The sequence below is a fragment of the Hydra vulgaris genome, chromosome 05, assembly GCF_038396675.1.
Source record: "Hydra vulgaris chromosome 05, alternate assembly HydraT2T_AEP".
NCBI lineage: Eukaryota > Metazoa > Cnidaria > Hydrozoa > Anthoathecata > Hydridae > Hydra > Hydra vulgaris.
The window spans coordinates 9493413-9518705 of record NC_088924.1 but is presented as its reverse complement, the minus strand read 5'-3'; the positions used below and the strand labels follow the sequence as shown (position 1 = coordinate 9518705).

General features: G+C 29.4%; 1 protein-coding gene across 1 annotated transcript in view; it reads right to left on the bottom strand.

The window, feature by feature from the left end:
• LOC136071837 (E3 ubiquitin-protein ligase parkin-like) overlaps positions 1-19059 on the bottom strand; it is a 37344-nt gene extending 18285 nt beyond the window's left edge. The window contains exon 1 of the mRNA XM_065797314.1: positions 18797-19059. Coding sequence (XP_065653386.1) covers positions 18797-18979 — 183 coding nt within the window. The 5' untranslated portion in view covers positions 18980-19059. The remainder of the gene's footprint in view (positions 1-18796) is intronic.
• Positions 19060-25293: the final 6234 nt, after the last annotated feature.

Here is a 25293-nt window from a genome sequence, read left to right as displayed (position 1 = left end):
GACATTTTTAAAGTCTGAAAATCCTAAGATCAAAGAAACACCCTTCTCTGCTGTGGATTCTCTCACGATTTCAAGCTCATTTGTGAGGAAAATTTTCAGTGTTTGGTTAAAAAGGTCACTGCTATTTATGAAAAAGCTGGAATTCCAATATCCAGAGTGGACAAAGTACAGAAGAAAATGAGTGAATTACCAGCCAAGCACAAAAAATTGATTTCTTTTCAAAATAGGCAAAACACTAAAGAAGTAGAAAAGAGAATAATTTTCAAAGACAATATTTTGCCTGTTCTTTTTGATGCTATGCCCAGTGATGTGATACAAATATTAGAGAGAGATATGAAAAGATCTCAGGTAGACAAGCCAGAAGATATCATTTTCATAAATGATCAAAGAAGTTAGAGGAAAATGTACATTGGGAAGAAAGATAAAAGGTACATTTATTCTGCTCAAAGATCTCAACAGGCAAGAGTAAGTCTGGAGCAGATCATGACCAGAGTTATCAGTCTGAGCTGCAGGTTTCATTTTCAAGTGAAACAGAAATATCTTCAGAGGAAACAGACACCTCTAATTCTACAGACTTGAGTAAAGATGAGATCCACAACCATATATCCTTATTTTTAAAGGTTAAACACGTAAGCATCAGAGCTCAATCCGATATTTTAAAGCAGGTGGCTGATACAAGTGGATTCTCCAGTAAAGGTATGTCAAAATCCAATATACACAGAATTGGTAGAAAGGTCATACAGGAAACAGCGGAGGAAGCCAGGGAAGCTTTAAAAACAAAAGCTGCATTAAACATCATTCTTCATTATGATGGAAAGCTAGTCAAAGAATATACTGATGGAAAGAAACTCAAAAGAGAGCGCTTAGCATTGAGTGTAACTTGTGATGGAGAACATTTTTTGCTTGGAGCACCTCCTGTCACTGATTCTACTGGAGCTTGTCAGATTGAGAAGATTATTGCGATTTTAGAAGAAAACTCATTAAAGGTCTAGTATTTGACAAATACAGGTAAAGAAAAAGGAGTAAATTCCAGGTTAAACATCTATCTTGGAAGACCTGTTATGCATCTTGCTTGCAGACATCATGTCTATGAGTGTCATATTAGGAATGTTGCAAAACTCTTCAGGACAACCTCAGGTCCAGATAATCAACTCTTTAAGAAACTGTTAAATGAGTTTTCTCTTATTCAGATTGATCAAAATAAACTTTGCAAATTCAAATATGGAGTAAATCAACAACTTGAGTTTGTAGCATTGTATTATGCAAAGTAATTCTTAACCTTGTCTCAAACCGTAATTTCTCCAAGACATGACATCTGGGAGATGAAGTCATACATGAAGAGCAGACCTAATGTTGCAGCCAAATGTCGTGATAGCATTGCAAACCATACATGGTATCTTCATCCAAATTTGATCACATTTAGTTTACTGGATCCTGGAGTATCAGATGAGGAGAATACTGAAGTTGCTGAAAGAATCCTGATGATAAATGATTTAAAGAAAAAGGATCCTCTGTCATTTATGTATAAGAAAGTTAATGTACCAGGTTTCATTGACAAAGAAGGAGAGAGGCCCAGTTTGTCTGAGTTTGTTGATTCAGAATCCATTTTGATATTTAACATCTTAAAAATGGACAGCTAGCAGTTTGAATGGATGAAGATTCCACCATTGTGTAGCCAGACGACCTGTATGTGGAACAGATCGTCTGGCTACACAAAGTTCAAGGATTTTATCTCCAACATTCCTGTAACTAATGATGCTGCAGAGAGGAATGTTAAGCTTATACAGGATTTTGTTGATGGAAGCCATGAGCAAGATCTTCTCCTAGCAGTGGACCAGTACAATAGTACATGGTTCAACATAAGGTTAATAGTACATGGTTCAACATAAGATTAGCCTGTACCTTTCAAACTACACAAGCAATGTAAAAATAGGCTTTTTTCTTCCAAAAATCATGATTTTTGAAACTTAAGGTGGCTTGTGTAGTCACAAAAATAAAGTTAGGCTCTAAAACTTTACAGATCTCATTTTCTCACATATACGCAGCAGAAAAATGCTAGGAGCAATCAAAATAAAATGTGGCCCTGAAAATGGGACACCCTAATACATACATTTATATATATACAGTAGCCAATCCCATAATTTTTTTTTTAACAATCAATTTGTATGCTTCAATTATGACAACATAAAGTTTAAACCCTCCTCCGTTTGAGGGGGTTACAAATTTTATATGGTCATAATTTTTGAACGCTTAGAGATTGTAAAACAATACTTAAAATTTATCGATGAATACAAATTTGTTTAAGAATAGCAAAAAAAACTATTTCATCAACTTGTTGCTCTCACGTTTGGGGCAGGAGGATAAAATTTTGGGCTCTTTTGTTCCCAGCCTCCAATCAATGCAACTTTTAAAAAAGCATCATTATTTGACACAAGTATAAACATACAAATGTTTGGATTTTGCTCCGTGTTAGCTACCTCAAACACCAAAAAATGATGGATTCATCACTGCCAAAGATCTCTTATTTTTGAAGCAAAATTAAAACCATTCAATAATGAGAAAGCGAGAAAACAGTAACCGTAGCTAGCTCCTTGAATCCACTCTTCTTTTTTTTAATGGGATTTTACAAGAACTCTTTATTTGAAGTAGCTTCTGAAGCTTCTCCAAGCTCATCACAGGCTCTACATTATCTTGAATAAAATTTACTGTAAGCACAGCAAAATTGAATTTTTTATTACAAAATATTTTTCTTAAAACAAGAATTATATTTTTTTTTAAAGAGATAAATATCCTTCCCTGCAATTTATTTCAAAAAACAAGAAATTTATTTTTCTTGTTTTGAGAAATAAATTTCTTAAACTATGTATAAACTTATATAATAGATTCTTAAACTTATATAATAGATTTACGATTTTGTTGTGAGTTCTGATGAGTTGTTAGCAACTTTGTATCCAAAAAGTCTGAGTCTGAGTTCCATCCATACCAGGGAGTCTCATCCATAAGCATTTTTTCAAACTATGACCTAGGTTATCAAAAATTAACCAGTAGTCTGGTGAAATATACTACTCAAGACCTAGTGGCTGGTCTTTCTCAACAAAAACTGCTTTCAGAAGGATTTCAGCTTTGATTCTATCTGTTTTTACATCTTTTCAGACCTCCCTTTGTTTTTGAATACAGAACTTTCTACCATTTTTATATTGTGACCTTGGTCAAAAGATGTTAAGATCAACAATAGTCTTGTTAATCTTAAAAGTGTAAATTAAAAATAATGCAACGTAGGTAAAATAAGGTTTAAAATGACACTGCTAAAAACTAATTACATTTAATTTAGACAAGATAGAATCAAAGTATTCTATTGATTTCATTTTTATTATATTTCTATTGATTTTAAGAAAGGTCTGGAAAAAAACATTGGTTTAGAGTTATTTTCTTTGTATTTTACATCTGATTTTAAACCATTGTTTTTAAACCATTTGTTACTTTATGACATAAATTATTCTTAATAATAAGACTAAAATATCAAAACTTATGAAATTAAGTTTTACTTTAAAAAATGCAACTTGAATTTCATAAAATTCAAGGCGTGTGAAACAGCTCCATATTTGTTAATTTTCACCTAACAACCTGATTTTTTTCACAACAATCTCTGCACTTTTCAAAAGTCTAAATGTAAATAATTTTAAAATTAGAAACATACATTTTGTTTTTGCAAAAAGGTATTAAAAGAGAAGTAGTTTTATCTTTACCTTACTGTTTTTTAACTTTTTATGGTTTTATAATATAAATATTTTATTCTCCAGCTTAACAGTTTTATTTATTGCAACGGCTATATGAAGCTCTCCAACATGATGGCAGGAGGTTAACAAGAATAATGGTCGGCCAGGAAACTTAGCTAATCTTATACAAACCCCTTTTAAATAGCCAGGGCTTGAAGTGGGTGAAGTTTATGAGAACAAAAGCATCTAACAAATTTCTAATTGCTGTGTAAAAAATGTTAAACTTTAAAAGAGTGGCGCGACAATAAATAGCCATCAAAAATGAAAATTAAAAAAATTTAATCAGGAAAACATTACCTTAGGAATGTTATATGACACTGTGTATTCAAATTTATTCACGAGGGTCAAAATGGGATAGGCTAATATACAGTGGTTAAAGTAGAATAGGAAATCAAGTGGAACGGCATTAAAATGTTTAAAGTGTGTGTTCAAAGGGATGCAGAATACTCCATTCCGCTTCAAAATTAGTTTGTTTAAGTTTTTACTGTATGTGCATTTTTGTTCAGTGTATTTTGGGTGTATTTTGAGGTCTCAGGTTATGACCAAAACTACTATTTCTGTCCACTATTATTTGCTTTTACACATGCCTAAATTAAATGCTTATATTAGATAAAAGTTTTGAAATGACCTAACTTCTGGTGTTCAAACAGAAATGTAATAGCATAAACAAGAAATAATTATGTTCATTATTAAATAAATAAATAAATAGTAGATACTGAACATTTCACAACACTATAGCAATTTCCGAAAAGATTTTATTTCAGTTAATTTATTTTCCTTTCTTCATTTTTCATCCTTGTAATCTACCTACATTCACTTATTCTTTTGCATACTGCTTTAGTTGGAATTCTTTTAGTGGGGGACCTTCAATGCTGATGAACATCAATGATGATGTATGTTTTAACTGACAACACGCTTCTTACATCTGTGCAAATGATATTCATGATCAAAAAGCCCCCTTCACATTCTGGATTGTTCACAGGTACAATACTGGGTTATTCCATATCAAATCACCTAAAGGCTCCCAGGGTACCACCTCAGATTTGCTTTAAATTATACAGATCTTATGAAAAAAATACAATCCAGAAAATCTCAGCTTGATTGACCAATTTGTTCAAAAGTTATGATTGAATTAAAAATGACCAAAATCCAAAAAAATTGTGTATCAGGAGCTTACAGCAGTTTTTTTTTATTTTTGACAAACCATAACTTTTTAAATAAAGATGATCACCTGAAATTTTGTAGGGTAATATTTTCAAAAGGAGAATATTATTAGACTATGAGTTGGCCTTAGGTCATAGTCTAATAATTAGTCATAGGGATGACAGTAGTATATTTTTTCTTTATCTGTGAATGAATTTATTCAGTTTTCTTTTTAATGACATGTCTTAATTTGTACTAATAATAATGACATAATCAGTGTCTGATATTTGTTAGTTTCTTTGAGATTTAATATGTTTATGTCTTTTTTAAACTTTTTAGATTAGTAATAAAAAAAAAATAGTAAAAAATGACAGAGAAATGTTGTGTGGGGAAAGTTTTGAATGAAGATTGCGACAAAACGTATTATTGTAGAATGATTGGAAGAATAAAACTAAAAGATATTGTGAACACAGATGTTGAAGTTTTAATTCAAAGAATTGGACACACTTTTGAACTAAATGAGGAGATATGTTTTCACCATGAAAAAGCCAATATTTATAGAATCGCTTCAAAAATACTGCTGTGTCCATTTAAAGTCCACAAGAAAAAAATTATTAAGGGATTGTGTAAAGTCAATATTTTACCAGCAAGTCAACTTAAGATCAAACCTGGTCAAAAACTTTGCACTAACTGTTTGAATGAATTCTAACTTGAACAAATTACAGGAAAATTTAGTCAAGAAGATGAAGACAAAGATGTTGATGATGAGGAGTTTAGTTCTTCAGACCTAAATAAGACAGTTTTAAATAAGAGTGCTTCTTTATAATATCTCCTCTAAAAAATGTAAGTGACAAATTAGAATATGGAAAGTTAAAAAACTGGAAACAAGTATGACAAACCTAGTAGCATCAGCATTGGATATAGACCCAAAAGAAATAATATCTGAGAAAAAGCAAAAGTGCATTAACTGTAATGATTTAGACAAACTTTTAGATGCAATAAAGGAAAAAGTAAACATCAGTTATCAACTCCTGATAGTTGGTCAATTAAAAAAACTTGCAATGCATTTTCAGTTTCAGACCATCTTGTTAAGAAAGCCAGAAAACTGAAAAATGAAAAGGGAATACTTGCTAAACCTGACGCTAAAAAAGGACATCCTTTGGAGGATATTGTTAAGCAGAGAGTCATTGAAATATATGAATCTGACGAATACACTAGACATTGTCCAGGAAAAAAAAGACTTTGTTTCTGTGCGTATAAATAATATTAAAGTTCATAAACAAAAACGCTTAGTATTAGTTCGTTTAAAAGAACTTCATCTGGAATTTAAGAAGTTATACCCTAAACACAAAGTTGGATTCAGCAAGTTCTAAAACTAAGGCCAAAGTGGCGCCTTACTGTTGATAGTAGTGGAAGCCACTCAGTTTGTGTATGTTCTTACCATCAAAATGTTAAGTTGATGTGCTCTGCTCTTTCTAACAGCCATTTAATATCTTAAAAAGATTTAATGAAAGTATGTGTTTGTAATATAGATAGTCGAAACTGCATGTTTCATCTATGTTCCAACTCCTCTGGTAAAATAAATTTGAAGACTTACTTGGAAAATGTGTTTGAAAAGAATGATTTTGATGATCCGATCACATATAAACAATGGGTGTCAACTGACCGAACTGCACTTATTACAGTCCAAACAAGCATTAGTGAATTTATTGAAACTTTAAGTGAAACTTTGTATGACCTTTGTCACCACCACTTTATCAAAGAAGCACAGTCTTCCTACTTATCAGAGGCAAAACAAACATTAGACCAATATACCTGCATTATTCTGATGGATTTTGCAGATAACTATAGTTTTCTTGTACGAGATGCTATACAAGGGTTTTACTGACAAGCCGATCAAGCTACCTTACACCCATTTGCTGTTTATTACAAAGATGAAAAAGATCACCTTGAATGTGACTGCTATTGTTTCTTTTCTGACCATCTTTGTCATGACCAATCAGCAGTCCATTGTTTTCTCACAAAGTTGCTCCCTATGGTCAAAATCAAACTACCCACAGTGAATAAAGTTAAATACTTCAGTGATGGTGCTGCGTCACAGTATAAAAACTACAAATGTCTAATAAACTTAATTTATCACATTGTAGATCACCAAATAAATGCTGAGCATCACTTCTTTGCTACATCACATAGCAAAAGTCCATGTGATGGAATAGGAGGTACTATAAAAAGAGAAGCAGCAAAAGCTAGTCTACGAGCAGCAATTACAAATCAGATTCTCACACCACAAGATCTGTTTACATGGGTTCAAAAAAACATCAAAGGTGTTAACCTATTTTATCTTTCAAGTCATGATATTAATAACCATGAAACAACTTTTAACCTTCAGAAACAATATGAAGGGATGAGCACAGTTCCGGGAACAAGAAGCTATCACTGTTTTGTACGAGATGGAGAGGAATTGTTTTTACGAAGAATCTCTAGTGATACTGTCTATGATACTCATGTGTTAAATGATGTTAATTTGATCTTAAAAAATCCTTCAAATTTTTAACCCGGTAAATATATTGTATGCTTTTACGATGAAGAATAGTACATAGGGCTTGTGGTTAATATTTGTAATGAAAACCAAGACGTTAATGTGAAGTTTATGCAAAGAAACAAATTAAATTAAAAAATGACAAACAATGCATGATCAAGTCAGTGCTGGGTTTCATTTCACAAGATAATATGTCAAATAAGTGTTCGATTGATTAAAAGTATAATTGCTCATGACTATATTCTTGCTAGTAATGATTATGACAGTATTATGAGTTATAAAAATCAGAGATAAGCTAATTAGTTTCATGTATACATACTTTTTCTTTTATCTGATTATCTTACTCTTTGACTTTTTTACAGTATAGTTAGTATAAAACTTGAGGTATAAATTTTGTATGTGGTATTTTTTTGTTCTGCTTTTAAAAATATCATCACTCTCAATCATGTCATAAGATAGAGTATAGGTCTTTAAATTTTTTTGGTGATTGTCTATATATAGAACCTTAACATTAAAAAGTTTCATAATTTATTTCAACTGTTTATGCTACTTTCTATGCCAGCAAAATCTATGTAATTTATCATAATTTAAAAAAAAAGTGATTTTTTAATAGGCTGCTGCATGTGCTAAACTAATTTTTAATGCATAATTTTGATTATTCTAACAAGTGGTGACCCTAAGTACACAAAGGTAACAAAAATATCCACTTTCTGTAAGTAAGTATTACACTGTAACAAGTTAAAGTTTGAAAAAATATTTATGTTGCAATATTTAGCAACTTTAAGGTACAATAACTCAAAAACTGTACAAAAACCAGTCTAAAACAACTGCAATAATGAATTATTTGGGTGAAAAACTATTACCCTACAAAATTTCGGGTGATCACCATCTTTATTTAAAAAGTTATGGTTTGTCAAAAATCGAAAAAAACTGCTCTAAGCTCCTGTTCCCCATTTTTTTCGGATTTTGGTCATTTTTTAATTCAATCATAACTTTTGAACAAATTGGTCAATCAAGCTGAAATTTTCTGGATTGTATTTTTTTCATAAGATCTGTGTGTGGTCAAAGTTTAAAGCAAATCTGAGATGGTACCCTGGGGAACTTTCAAAAAACTAGGTGATTTGATATGGAATAACCCTGCTTGATAATGAGCATTTTAATTTTGGCAATCTGAGTTGCTCTGATGTTTAGAAAATATGATCACATGAAACAGGTCCATGTTCTTGACCATTAAAATGATCCTTGAAGTTTATATATATAACTCCTCTTTTGTTAAAGAAAAATCATCAAGCAGAAATTTGTATAATCCTTTCAGAAGAATTTCTGAATTTTTTTTGGAAATATGTATTTCATTTTGTTCATTTCATGGCCATTAGTATGATATGATTTTCATGATCAATATGATAGGTTATGATATGATTTTCATGATCAATTAAAGGTTAGTTTCTACCTTCTGATATAAACATATCTTGGAAAATACCATTTTCAATGGCCAGTTTGACTTCTGAAACCTTGGGACCTCTTCAAAATTTTTTCCCTTCGAAGTTAGATACGCGAAAAGATTTAACATGAATTACTTTTGTGAGTCTGACATTTTTTAATTAAAAAATTCCTTATGCGGTAGTGGTGTAGTGGTAGAGCGCTCGCTTCATAAGCGAGAGGTTCCGAGTTTGATTCCCACCACGTCCCTGGTAGTACCGCGCTCAACTTGTTTCTCAGCACAGCAGCCTTGTTCGTCAAGGTTCGTATTTCGGAGTTATAGAGTTGGGAGAGGGTTATAGCCACTAGTAGCCTCCTCATCTGTAGTAGCCTTCTTAACCTTGGGGAGGTGAATTATAAAAAAAAAAAAAAAAAGTTGATTTGAGTTCTTCAAATGCATCATGTATTAATGCCACGTTTTTAAGAAATATCACGCTCGCAAGTTTCTGTGCAAGACTTATAAATTTGGCTCTCTCCTCTCAGGGCCTATTCTAGGAAAAAAATTTTGGTGGTGGTACCCCTACATCCTGGAGAAATTTAGCGGAAAATATAAAAATATCAAAACAATATTCCGTAAAAAACGTAAAAAAAAAAAAGAAAAAAAGGGCCTCAAATTTCAATTTGGGCAGCACACAAATCAACGCCCATATACAATCGGCGCTGTCGAAAATGGTCTAGAATAGCCCCTGCCTTTGAGTCCCATGTTGGATCAACTGAAGCATTTATGAAATGCAAATGTAAAGCTTAACAGTTGTGCAAAACAGCTTTTACAGCTTGAAATGATGAGACAACCCACAGCGTACTGAGAAATCACATGTTTTAACTGCATCACTTACAGTTTGCTCAAGACAATGATTCAAGCAATGCCATCCAACTAGCTGAGGAAACCTCTGCTTCAATTGTTTGAAGACGCTTTTATTTGATCCAGTCATAACAGAGGCATGGTCACTACAAAATCCTTAAAATTTTTAGAAAATTTGAATCTAAAAATAAATGCCAATTAAAACGCTTAAGGATCTGAGTTGCAATTTCTACAGAACTTTTGCAAGACAGCATTTAACCATAGTCATAATAACACATAGTCTGGCCAGTTGGGTCATTTTCGCAAGATTCTTTTGTTTTTTAACAATAAAAAATTAAAATTTAAATTGATGTTGAAAATAGTTTATTTATCGTGCCCAGACTACTAATAAGTGCACAAAAATCTAAAAAATGGCAAACTTTGGAGAGGAACAGTCCATTGATTCTCTTATATTAGATCTAGAATCAGACATTTTTTTTGAAAAAAGTAAGTTTCTTAATGACGTCGATGCTTTTCTTACAGAAATTGAGAATGGAAGCGTTTCAAACAACTTTAACTGCCAGCAGTGTGTGAAAAAATGCAAATCAGAGAAAGGACTCAAACGCCACATAACAACACATCACTCTAAGATTGACTCTTCAACACTGCAAACAAATGCAACAACAGATATTAAGCATGCGTGTACTGCAGACGAGTTCATAACTTTCATTAAAAAAAGCATTAAATTTGTGCAAAACGATCTTTGCTACCTTCCATATATCAGAGATGAGCTTTCAAGGTACAGTTTATCTAAAGATGATGCAAAGCATTCATTTGATCTAATAAAGGAAGTTATTGAAAATTTTAATGGTGATGCGGAAGTTTTTTATCCACAATTTTACAATGTTGCTGGTCAGAAAGGTTTTATGAAAAATCTTACAGATAAAACTTCAACTCTTGTAGGATATGACCTTGCAAATCACATTTTGGCTCACTTGACTAAGTCTAATAATGCCACCTCAGTTTTAGTTATTGATGATGAAATTAAGTTTACAGATAAAGAAAAAAGTTTAATTGAACATTTGGGTGGGTATGTATTTAGTACTTTTTATCGAAGGATACGTTATTCAAAAAGTTGGCAAACCAGATTTTGTCAAAAAACACTCTCAATTCTGTTGGCTGGAAAAATTGTAGAAAATGATTCTAATTATTTTGATGAGTATAATCATGATACTCATAAAAAATTTACTAGCTTAAAAAATCGAGGCGGTCTTTGGGTCTATATCTTCTGATGCTTTGTCACTATTTAAAATAGCAGAAATAGCATTCAGAAAATCAACAAAAATTTTAACTAAAACTATTGACTGCAGCAAAATGACTGCAGAGTTACTTCAAGATGTTGGGGTTTTATCTCACTTCTCAAAAATTTGCTATGTTTCTTCTACTAAAGTATCTAAAGAAATGTCTCTCAATCTTCTAGACCATCTTTTAACTCTTTATATTCGTGTTAGCTCATTTTCCTATTCAAAGAACCTTGTAAACTTGCATAAAATCAAGTTTAAGATTAAAAGAACAAAATCATTAAGAAAAGAAATCAAGAAAGGAACTTTGAACTCCATTGAATAGTTTAGATAAAAAATAGATATTAAAAAACGTTATTTTCATAGCCACAAATGTCATTAAAAACATATTCTTGCATAAGAACTATATTGCAGCATGATGGAGAAATGCAATGATTAATAAAGTGAAAACCAAATGAAATTAAGTAAGTTTTTATTTTAATTATCAAATGTTATACAATTAAAACTAGTTTAATAGTTATTTATTTTTACTATTTTGTTAAAATAATTTTGAAATAAATAATGTTAAGAACTTTATTTTAGCCTCTTCTTTCTTTGTAACACAACTTCAACTTAAGAGTCACTTTTCAGCCTCTTAGAGAATTTTAAAGGTTAACAATGTACCTTTTGGTGCCCCAATTATCATTTATTATGCAAAGTCTTGAATACTAAAAAATAGTATTCAAGACTTGGGACCTTTCTTGTATATATATATATATATATATATATATATATATATATATATATATATATATATATATATATATATATATATATATATATATATATATATATATATATATATATATATATATATATATATATATATATATATATATATATATGTAATAATATATATATGTAATATATATGTAAATTATGTTAGTGTATTTTACAAATAGAGTGCTCAATGTTCTTAAAGAACAGAGCAATAATTAATTAGTAAAAAACACTTATCTAACTTTTATCTTCGACTTGAAGTTTCACCATTGCTGGATCATCAGGAAGAGTTCTCTTCCTGATGATCCAGCAATGGTGAAACTTCAAGTCGAAGATAAAAGTTAGATAAGTGTTTTTTACTAATTATATATATATATATATATATATATATATATATATATATATATATATATATATATATATATATATATATATATATATGTATATATATATATATTTATATATATATATACATATATATATATATATATATATATATATATATATATATATATATATATATATATATATATATATATATATATATATATATATATAAACACACACAATTATTTTATACAAATAATGCTTTTATAAGGTTTGTGGCTATGAAAATAGCCGTTTTTAATTTCCTTCTTTTGATGAATTTATTTTTTGTTCCAATTTCGGCTTGTTAATTTCCCTTTGGTAAAGGTCTTTGATTCAGGATTATTATCAAGACTATTAGTTCCTATAATTGGTTTGAAAGTGCATTGGTTTCTTATCGTATTGTTATTATACCCAATATCATGTAAAGATGGGTTATCCTTTCTTCTTCCAATGGCTCGTTGTTGGCCAAAATAATTTTCTAATGAATCTTGACATAGCCGTTCAGTTAAAACTTATTGGACACCCATATTTAAAAGGTATTTAATTAAATCCTTTAACTTGGTAAAATAAAACGCCTTTGACTTGGTAAAATTAAACGCCTTTGACTTGGTAAAATTACAAATCCAGAATCTGTTTTTTCATTAAAACGAATTTCCTCATAAGCTGCAGGAGACTTTGCAACAAGACCTAAACAATAGCGAATTATCATTGGGTGATAACGAATTCCATGTTTTGAAGTATTTAAGTATTTTTGCTGCTCATCCCAAAATAGCTTCATAAATGGAGTGACTGTCCTATAAGTTTTTGATATGATTGAAACCAAGTCTTTGTGTAGGTCATCACTTACGAGATGAGAGGATTTATTTAATTCCTTTTAAATTTCTTTTATGTTCTCTTTTAGCAATTTATTTTCTAAACGATAATTTTGTAGGGTTAATTTAACACGTTCTGGTGCAGTTTTAGAAATTGAAGCTCTGAGTTTAGCGGGAATAAGTAATTTATCACTATTTTTTTGAAAAGATATTTTTTCTTGAGACTGAAGACATTGGCATGCCTTACAAATTTCATCCTTAGTAATAATAACTTTGCATGAAAGAGATCGGATATGTTCTGTTTGATTTAAAGGTAAAGAATAACTATTAAATAATTCAAACTTTTTAGGTATAACATGAATAAGATATCCATAAGAAGTAAATTTCGTACTTCGGAACAGTGTGAACATCATCGATCTTACTCAATTTTAAAAAAGTTTCACTAGCATTTATATCCCAGTCAAGTTTTTGAAAACTAATATGTTTAACCAATTCCTTAAAAGACTTATATGACTTACTATTAAATGCTTTATCTGATATAGAAGGAAAAGCTGATCTCTTTAGGGATATAGAAGAAGCTGATCCTCGTGCTTTGGGAATGAGCAAACATGAAGAATAGCATTGCGATGAAAAGCTTTTAACTGGAAGATTTAATGTAGGTAGTGAACCAGGCTTGAGAGTAGTTTTAATTGGATTGACAATTAACCTGTTAGCCTTGTAATGTTTTTTGCAAATAAACAATATTTTTTTTATTTTATTTGGGTCTTTAGGCTTTCGTCAATTACTCTATCTTTAGTTATGATGTGTATAACTTTTTTCCTCCATTCTTTATTGAAATCATCATCGGTGGATGGTATCTTAAAAAGTGAAACACCTTTATTTCTTTGAGAAGTACCACAACCGAAAATGGAACAATTAGCAGCAGGCATTTGCAAATACCAAGGATAAATCAACAACCTTTTTGTAAATATTATTCTTAACGAGTCTTTGTTTACAAACAGTGTGCACTAGTTAGTAGACTGGGTTCTAAAAAAACGCTAACAATAAGATAAACAAAAGCGCTCTTCAACTGGCCAGACTATGTATATTTTGACTATGATTTAACTCTAGTCACTCCAAAAACATGTTGGTTGGAAAATCATCAAATGCATAATAATGTAGGTATATAATCAATCAAACTTTTCTAGATAAACTTGTGCTTTTATTGGTTAAGATACTGAGTGGACTGGGGTATTTCTGAATGTAGCATAATACTTTTTTCTTTATTTGCTCACTTATAAAATCAACTATATCACCACAAGCATTGTTTGAATGTAACACTCTACCATCATTAACACCATTTAAGTTCTGTAGATCAATGAGCTTAAGATGGTAGGGTCTGTTGCTTTCAGTAATATAGTATGCTTAGGGTTTTTCGGTTCCGCGTACCCGGACTCGGCGAGTCTGTGGGTAAATACCCGGACCCAATACCCGGTTTAAGGCTCGGCGAGTCTCATGGTTTAAATATTTTGCCTTGTTTCGTAGGCAGCAGTGCGTTGTCGAGCTGGATCTCTACCTTTTCTAGAAAAATATAGTAGTAGAGTTTGTGAATCTAACTTGAAGTTGAACTTGGCCACAGCTTTTTAGATGTTTTGAGAACATTCAAGTTTATATATGCTTCCATATATGTCCGAATACACTAAAAGAATTGACTTCATAACTTATATATTTTCTAATCGAATGTTTTTATATATAAGCGAATGCTTTATAATATGTTTCTATATTAGAAAATGTTTTAAAAGCATTTGTAAATATAAAAACTTTTGATTAGAAAGATTGAAGTTAATAAGTTAATTCTTTTAGCGCGTATTTAAAAAACTTTAAAAAAAGCACTTTTCATTTATTAACTCTCTATTTTAGTAAAAAAGCGAAATATAATAATTTTACTAGAACATTTTTTACAGCCCCATTATGTCGAAGCACTCCAAAGTGTGGCAGAATTTCACCCAATGTACCGATTTGAAAAGTGGAAAATGCAATAAGTGTTCAACGAAAATATCAAACAAAGATGGAAATACTTCATCAATGATTAAACATTTAAAAGTTAAACATGGAATTTCTTTACAAACACGGGAAGAAATAGGAGAAAATTCTGGCACCAAACGATTTAAGACCATCGACACTTTCGTTTCCGTCGCAAGAAAGCCTTTAGAAGAAATCGTCTCCAAAATGGCCGTTCTTGATGGTATATCAGTTAGGGCGATTACAAAGTCTAGTTTTATTCGTGAAAGTTTAGTAAAATCAAGTTATGATCTTCCTAAAGCCGAAAGAGATGTTATGAATTTAATTCATAAGTTTTATGAAAAAAAGAAGTTGGAAATATTAGAATTGTTACAAGAAAAAATTAAAGAAGGCCGACGATTTAGCATTACACTTGATGAATGGACGAGTATGAAAATTCGGAAATATCTCAATATCAATTTGCATGGAATTGACTCTGAAGTTTATAATCTGGGTTTAGTGAGAAATTATAACTCGTGCACAGCTGTACAGTTAGTTGAAAAAGTAGAACAACATTTAAACACATATAATATTAATTTTAAAAAACATATAGCTGGTTTAACCGGCGACGGTGCAAGTGTAATGATAAAATTTGAGAATCTCCTAGTCTGACGAGAATCTCCTAGTCTCTATAATTTGTGTTTGAATCACACTATACACTTAGCTGTTTGTGATGTACTATATAAAAAGAAAAGTATTACCGTCTTGCAGGATGAAGATGACGTTGATGGAGATAGAAATGACCATGGTCAAGATGATATTAATGATGATCAAGATGAAAACTATTGTTCTGACGAGAGCGACGGTGACGTCGAAGAGTACGGACAAGTTGAATTAACAAGTTCAGGCAATATAGAAGAAAATATAAAAAGTGTTCGTATAATTGTTAAATTTTTTGAAAGTTCCTCTGTGAGAAATAATATTTTGCAAGAAAAGATCAAAATAGTTTTAGGTAATGAACTTCAGCTAGTGTTAGATGTAAGAACTCGCTGGAACTCAATGATCGAAATGATATCTAGATTTTTAAAATTATTTTATATCATTAAAGAAGCTCTACAAGATATTGGAAGTGTACATTTAATAGAAAATATTAATGTTGAATTATTAAATGAATTGGAAAATACTCTAAAGCCTATTAAATTAACTGTTGAAGCTCTTAGCAGAGACGATGCTAATCTTGCAACAGCCCGATTAGCGATTGATTTTATGTTAAAAAAATTAAAGCAATCCAATGGTAATTTAAGTAGAGAGCTATTAATGACGATGAAAACTCAAATAAATAGCCGTAAAAACCAAGAAATAGAAGAGTTATTAGATTCTCTTGTAAACGGTACTATGCCTTCAAAGAAAATACAATTATTTACAACAGATTTACTAAAGAGATTATTTGGTGAGGATGAAGAACAGCAAAATACACATGAACAGAGGTATTCAGCTGAAAATAACGAAAATACTTCAGGAAACACACTACCATTAACACTGGAGGAAGAACTACATAAGATATTAGAAAGTGCGAAATGTCCAATTTTGCCAAGTTGCGGAGATAAATTAGCTGATATTAAAAAAGAATTTTTATTATTTTCAAAAACTAAAAAAAGAACTGCATATTTAGAAAAATTGTACCAAGCATGAATGACGATAAAACCAACATCAACAAATTCCGAACGAACATTTTCTGTAGCATCGAATTTCTGTACAAAAATTCGCTCTAGATTATCGGACAATTCATTAAGTGCATTAGTTTTTTTAAAGTTTTATTTTTTAAGTAAAGATAATTGCTCTGTTTTGTATTAAACACTTCCAAGTATTTTAATTGAGTTGAGTTTATTTTTGCTAGTATATTTACACGCATTTTATAAAATGCGATATTTTTAAAAAGGTAATGTCAAGTTTATTTAGTAGTTTAAAATTATAATAAAAGTATAGAATAATATATTTACCTTAGACGTTGAACTGGCTAAAAGCTGTTTTATTTACCTTAACGTATACGAAATCCATTTTTAAAAATCAACATGAGAACAAAAAATCCTTTCATGCTATAGTTAAAATTGCAAGTTAAAAGGACGTATTGGACCCGGACCCGATAAATATTCTTAGACTCGACTTGGACTCGTCGGGTCTAAAAACGCCGGGTTTTCCCAAACCCTAAGTATGCTTTTCTAAATATGCGATCAGTTGTCTGCTTGGTTTTTTTTTACAAAATTGGCTTTCAAATGCTCACCTTTTCTGGGTTCAAGATGTTTGCAAGCCTGCCTATAGGCTTTAGAAACTTTGTGCTTACATATTTTCTTAATGAGGTTAATTGCAAATTGCAAGTTTAGCCATAAGGCACAATGGAGCACACAGTTCTTTACTTGAATAAATTTCTGTCTATATTTTATTGCAAACAGAGCATCCAACTTTTCCACTGATGCATAATAAAAAACTGTTTTTAGCCTTGAAATATTAATATTAACAAAAATAACAACAACAAAACCTCAATAAATACGTTAACTGAAAACAAATATTAGGCTGATGCATATATATTGCCAACTTTTTGAAGTCATTATTTATTTACTATTACATTTTTTGTTATATATTAGTATATTACTTACTGTATAATTATAACATGCTATATATTTTTATATATTTCAGTATTTATATATTTTTTTTGAAATCCATATATATTTATTATTCAGTATTTATGTCCAATAATGGCCCTGAAAACGTGTGATAATTATGCATCAACCTAAAATGTATTTTCAATAATAAACAAATATTTAATACAAAATAAAATTGGCATTAAAAACTTTAACGGAAACGTCTTTAAAAGTTTAATCAATGGCTTTAAAATACTTAAAATTATTATTGCTGGAAAGTTTTTTTAAATCAAAGTTTTTTCAGATCATCTGTAAATTATGCAACTTTAAATAAATTTTTAAGCAAAACAAAAGGACCTTCAATAAAAATCATTGCGCAAAAGTGAAAATTATATTCTACATTTATTAATGAAATAAATTAGACGTCACTTAATTTATGGATGATCTCATTGGATCTGGTTGCAAAAAAATATAATAAGAGGTGAAATGATTTCATGATTTGTCAGTTAAAGAGGAAAAACATTCCTCTCCATGAGGAATATTGTTCATGGCAAAGTGAATCAAAAATCATGGGTTCAATCCTTAAAAATCATTTCTCAACACTCTTGACAAAGTTACAAAAAGCTTAACAGCAATCTTCCTGGTGTCAAGAGGATTAAAAATTTTATATAAAAAAATGAAACAAATTTTAAAAACATCCTGTAATTTTTTATTTTTTTTTTTATTTTGCAAAAATATTACCTCCAGAAAGTGCTTCATAAGTTTACCTCTCCAAAACTCCAGACAGTCAAAGAGGATACTCATTTTTATAGAATTAATCTGAATTTCAAAAAAATTCTAAATGTTAATTTTACCATAAAGAATAAAATAAAAATGAAGATATAGAATTAGCAGCTAAGAGTGTTTGCTATTTTTTTTTCTACACAGCCATTCTATTTATTGTATGTAACTCAGATGTTTATGCAGAAAATGTTTTAACTAACATAGCATAATAGATTTTCGAACTTTTCCACATGTTATTTTTTGTAATATTGATGTTGAAAGATTATATCAATGTGTTGAATTGACCTTTTTACAAAAAAATTTTTAAATAAAGGAGACAATGAGAATATTTCTGTTCAAGTGGTTAGAAATAGTTAAACAGCCAGGGTACAAATACCTGTAAAGTTAAGAATATTTTGCAATATAAAAATTATTGTTAAAACCAAAACTGCATACTTTCAACAAAACTGAATTGGCTAGTTCAGTTCCCGCAAATATAACGCGAAGATCTTCTGATGGAGTATTTGAGTAGAGATACAAATGTTGTTTCAGCTGCAAGATTGACCAACTTTCCTCAGCATTAATTTGAACAGTTTTATTTTCAATTTGAACAAATAACTGTATGGTGCGAGTTGACATTTTTTGCTGTTTTTGTAAACAAACATTTACACCTGATAGAAGTCGTCAAACTTTATAGAAGTTTGTCTGACTGCCGCGCATCCGGTTTTTTCCGTAACATAAAAGCACAACAAAAAATATGCTTAAGTGCATTTTTTGCATTTTTTCTCAAGGTAAATTGTGTAGACAAAAAGTAGTCAAAAAAATGCATTTAAACGTATTTTTTCTTACGTTAAATTGTGCTTTTATGTAACGGAGTAAAAACGGATGCGCGGCAGTCAGTCGATAAAAAAAAAAAATACATTAGTGCATTTACTAGTGCATTTATGTCATTTTTTAATGTTAATATCATACTGAATATTTACACGGCAAAAAACAATGACAACAAAAACAACAATAACAACTGTCGCTAAAACACTTATTTTTGTTTAATATAACTACTTCTGCTGGTGTTTAAAAAAAATTTATTTAATTCTTTTTTTTTTTTTTTTGCTTATACATAATTTAAGACTTTTACAAATCTCTTTTTGAAATTCTTTGAAATTTTTCTCAGTCAGTGTGCTTCAAATTCTTTAAAATAAACTTAAAAAAAATACCTTAATCTGGACACAATAATAGATCAAAAAGAGCCAGAGCTTTTTAGAGTTTAAACACTTTTAAAGTGTTATTTGGTATACCCATAAATTTAAAGTGTTAATTGGTATACCCATAAATTTCTTTAAAAAAAAAAAAAAAAAATGCTTTTTCACTCAAAATTAAAATGTTCTATTCTTAATAAGTAAAAATAAACAAAAGAATTATATGCTAGTAGATGTAGCACTTTTTCTTCAACTTCCTTGAGGATTGTCTGTTGTTTAAATGTTTATTCAATAGTTACAATAGTTCCAGCTTCGAGCAAAGTTTTCACTTAAAAATAACACTCAAAAACTTGAGATTTCACAAGTCTTGAAATTAAAGCTAAAGTTTGGATTCCATAATAAATTTCAATTATATTATGTTAAATTATAAAACGTTTAAAATCTTGATTGGCATTTTACATTTTAAATAAATTTTTAAAGATTATTACCACTTGTAATCCACAGTTAGATCTTTGGTGCTGTCTCTTAAAATTATCTAATCGTTTATATTGCAGACCAGATTTTGCGGAAATATTTTGCTTGTTTAAACTAATAACCGACTGAAGGTTATTAGTTTAAACAAGCAGAATGATCTTAAAAAGTACCTAAACTTCCGTGAAAATGATTGATTGATTACCGCATAAATATTCCGTAAGAAATTAACAGTAATATATATTCTGTTAACATCTTATGGAATATATACATTACAGGTATTATATTTTGCATATAATATCCGTAAGATATTATTTTGTTAATATTGGGCCAAACTTGGCTGAAACCATTCCGCTGAGCTCATCAAGTTTTAATTCTTATTTAAAAAGGTTCAGTACTATAATGGACATTACTGATCTTAAAATTTGCGAATTACGGGATGCTTTTAACAGCCTTAAAAAAAAAAGCGCAGGTTTTGATAAAACCTGTCAATGTTGTAAAATCTGTATTCGATATCATTGAGCTATTGTTATTTCATGTCTTAAAACATTCTTTAAATTTGGCTATTGTTCATGATAATTTAAAAATTGCCCGAAATACACCTATTTTTAAAGGAGAAGTTAACTCCCTTATTTCAAACTACAGACCAATTTCTATCTTGCCTTGTTTCTCTAAAATACTTGTCCGTATAATGAATAATAGACTCTACGACTATCTAACAAAGACCGACATGCTGTATAAAAAATAGTTCGGTTTCAAAAAAATGCATTTAACTGAACACGCCGTAGTCGAGCTAATCAACAAGATATCTAACGCTCTAAACAACGATTATTTTACATAAGAAGTTTTCATTGATCTGTCCAAAGCCTTTGATACAGTAAACCATGAGATAGTGCTCACTAAACTTGAAAATTGTGGCATTAAAAACAAAAATTTACTTTGGTTCATAGACTATCTAACAAACAGAAAATGCAATGATTTAAAAGTAACAGGTAAACACACAATAACTTGAGAGGTTCCTCAGGGTTCTATTTTAGGGCCATTATTGTTTCTACTGTACGTTAATGATCTATATTTATAATCAAATCTTATAGATTTAATTCTATTTGCTGATGATTCCAATCTTTTTTATTCACAAAAAGATATTAAAATACTTTTAAACACGTTAATAAATAATTAGAAAAAGTTAATGGGTGGTTTTTAAGTAAAAAACTTTCTCTGCATCCTGACAAAACTAAATTTATATTATTTCATAAATCAAATAAAATTGATACGACCCTATTGAATTACCAAATCTTACTATAAACAAAACTATTATTAAAAGGAAATCTTTAGTAAACTTTTTAGACGCGCAGCTGGATGAAAATTTACGATGGAATTTTCATATAAACAGTCTGGAAAAAAAAGTTTCAAAAACTATTGGAATAATATATAGAGCTAAACCATTTCTTGATTTTAAATCACTAAAAGGTTTATACTTTGGTTTTATTTATAGTTACTTAATATACTGTAACATTTCTTGGGCAAGTACCAATCATATAAAACTAAAAAGCAAGTCGAATTGTATTTGGTGCTAAGAGAGGAGAATTTTGCGAACCTCTCCTGTGTTTACTTGGAGCATAAAATATTTATAAAATCAATTTACATCAAATTTTAGTCTAAGTTTTTAAACTAAGTTAGGGTTGTTTCCAAAAATATTTGTATCCAATTTTAGTGAAATCGGTCATAAATACACTATAAGATTCTTGAAAAACAACTTCGTTGTTCCAAAATATAGTTTGAAATTGAGCTCATACTCAATTAAGTATCGTGGGCTATATCTATGGAAAACATTCTTTGACATAGATAAAAAAAAAAAGAAAATTTCTCTAGATCTATTTAAAAAGGAATCTAAGCCATTCTTCTTATTTATGGATTACACTTTGCTTGATTTTAAATGTTCCTTTTAAATAAAGTTAAACTCAAATATAAAAATCAAGATTAATTTAAAACAAAATTTATTATCACAGTCCGTATAACAAGGGGTGTGTCGTAAAAAAAAAGTACTGACTCCGACTCTAAAGCAAAATTTTTGAAAAATTCTTTGAAGTCTTTGAAAAATAATACGCGATAATTTACAAAAAATTTTTTTTTTTCAAACTTATGAAAAGTTCTTTGAAGGCTTAATATGAATATAAGATTAATTGAATATTTTATACATGCACGTGCAATACCTAGAAGTTTTACTATTAGACTCCGACTCCCCTAATAATATCGCGACTCTACGGCTCACAGCCCTGCATATAAGAAAGTTTATTAATGTCATTAATAAACTCTTAGAATGGTATGTGAATGTGTGTTACACTTATTTGTTTTTTGCTATTGTAGAAAATGTAAGCAGTTTAGCAATTACTATATTTGCTTCTTGATGTATTAAAATTTATATAAACAATACGATATATTATCTTCTAGTTAATATATTTACGTTTTTATAATAACATATTTCTAATAAATAAGCTAAAATTTTATAAAAATGGTCCATTTAATTTATTGTATATGTAGGTAGATAAAAATAAAAATAAACTAAACTAAATATATAAATTCCGTTATACAAAGAATAATAAATTTTGTTCACTATATAAACTAAAAAAATAAAGTTAAATACAACAAGTTGAATTATTCTGCAAACAAGTCTGAATTATTTTGCAAATGGAATTCAGGACTTTAGGGAGAAAAAAAAAGAAAAAAGAAAATATAACGGGTAAAGCTGAAATCACTTTTAAATGAGGTTTGGACATAATTTTGTGCACACATTTCATATACTCCTAAGTTTTGTTAACTGATGTCTTTTGGTACTGAAAAACTGGCCCTTCTTCTTTTTTTAGTTTCTTACCAAAATCATCAACAAACCCTATTTGTTACCTAGCAATCTTTTGAATTCTAGAATGGGCACATTTTTGTGAGGGCAAAATGTGAGGTTGAAACAAACATCAAAATATTTTTCATTTATTATTGAAAAATCAGAAATTAATTTATTATAGCAAATCTCAACCAACCAAAAAACCAATGCAATTACATGGTAAGGAAATTATTCAGTATACTTAACTTAGTAAATAGTTATTGGCAACGCATTATGATTCCGTAATTTTGCATATTAAAAAACTTTAACTTTAATTTTTTTTTTTTGCTACTGTGTGCAATAGTAGCGTAATTAAAATGACAATAAATAAAGGATAAAACATAAGAACTTTAAACAAAGTGGATTTATAAAAGATTTCGGCTGATAAATCAAATGAATGCTCTTTTAAAATTTTTTTTCCAGATAGGGAAGACCAGGGTTAGTTGAAACGTTTTTTTTTATTTGTGAACTTGTGGCCAAAATGCAAATGATTTTTGAAATTTTTTTATTGCATTAATACTAAATACTAAAGCACACAATATTCACAAATAATAGTTAAATTGAGTTATGTAATTTTTAATATATCTTTGATAAGAGAGCTGTAAAAAAAATGTTCCGAAAAATCCCGCCATTGGGGCTAGTTGAAGCAGACAATGGGGCTAGTTGAAACATAATATGAAAGTTTAAAGTACGGCATATATATATATATATATATATATATATATATATATATATATATATATATATATATATATATATATATATATATATATATACATATATACATATATATATATATATATATATATATATATATATATATATATATATATATATATATATATATATATATATATATATATATATATATATACGGGCAATTCCACGCTCAAGTGAGTTATTTCGATAAAATGAATAAATATATGTACATATTATATACTTGTGATATGTTAAAGTGTGTTTTTTTATTATAAAACATGCCGTACTTTAAACTTTCATATTATGTTTCAACTAACCCCATTGTCTGTTCCAACTAACCCCAATGGCGGGGTTTCTTGGAACATACATTTATCCCCTGTTTAGATTACAGTAATCAGGCATGTAAAACAATTATAGTGGTAAATTACAATAAAAGGAACTTTTCATGAAAGATTCAAAAAAACTTTTAACGATAGATTTTTTTTTCATGAAGGGTTCAAAAATTTACAGAAATATTAACGCTAAGAAAAAAAAGGTTTTTTGCAAAAAAAAAAAAATTTTGAAAAACTTGAACTAAAATCCCTAATATCGCAAAAAAGATGTAAAGTCCTCAACTCTTTATGTCCCGGTGGTACTTTTTAGAATATAATAATATAAAATAATAATAATAGTATTATAGTAATAGGTTTATAATAGTAATAGACTTATAATAGTATAAAAGTTAAGAAAATTGTTAAATATTTTTAGTCTGATTATTTGGTAACATTTAATGAACACTCATAGATCTTGGGATCTTGCGCATCGTAGGTCACCAAGACAATTAACGTCTAAACACACTGCAGTAAATTTATTTTATGTATGAATGAGTAGGTGATTTTTTATTACAATAATCCCATAAAATGTAAGTTTTGTAATAAGTATTTTATATAGATTATCTATTATATTTTGTAAGACCACGACGCTGAAATGTTTAAGTTCTGACTGGACACAATGGTTTTATTAAAAACACGTTTTTAATATTATTAGTGACATGTTTTAGTCATTTATAATTATGTAAACTTGAAGCTTAATTGATTTTGAGGTTTTTTTATTTTCTTCTATAGTCGGTTTGAAAGTTAGCAAGAAAGTTGTAATAGAAATACGCGAAAAAGTTTTTTTGGTTACATGGTAAGTGTTGTGGACAGAGTTACTACGACAGTAGATGAGTAATGTAATAAAGATGGAAAATTATTTGTTCTTTATAAAATTGTTTGAACAATTTAAGCAGCAAAATATTTTTGCCAGCGGAACTGTTCGGCCTAATAGCTTTGACTTCAAATCAACCTCCAGGGGATATCTTTTTAATATAACAAATGTGTCCAGTTATTGTTTAAGTATCATAGTTCTGAGTCAACTATTATCAATTGCCAAGAACAAAAAAATTCTTTAATAAAGGTGGCTGCTACTATGGTAGTTAATAACTACAACGCATCCATGGGCGTATACAAGATAGACATGTTGCGTTCAACGTATGACTGAAACAGAAAATCTAAAAAATGATAATACGCTATCTTTTTTGCTTTGATTGGAATGACACGTAAGTGTTTTCATTGTTTACAAATAAATAAAAAAAGTAAAAAAAAAACTGCAAAAATGTGTCCATTCTAGAATACAAAAGATTGCTAGGTAACAAATAGGGTTGTTGATGATTTTGATAAGAAACTAAAAAA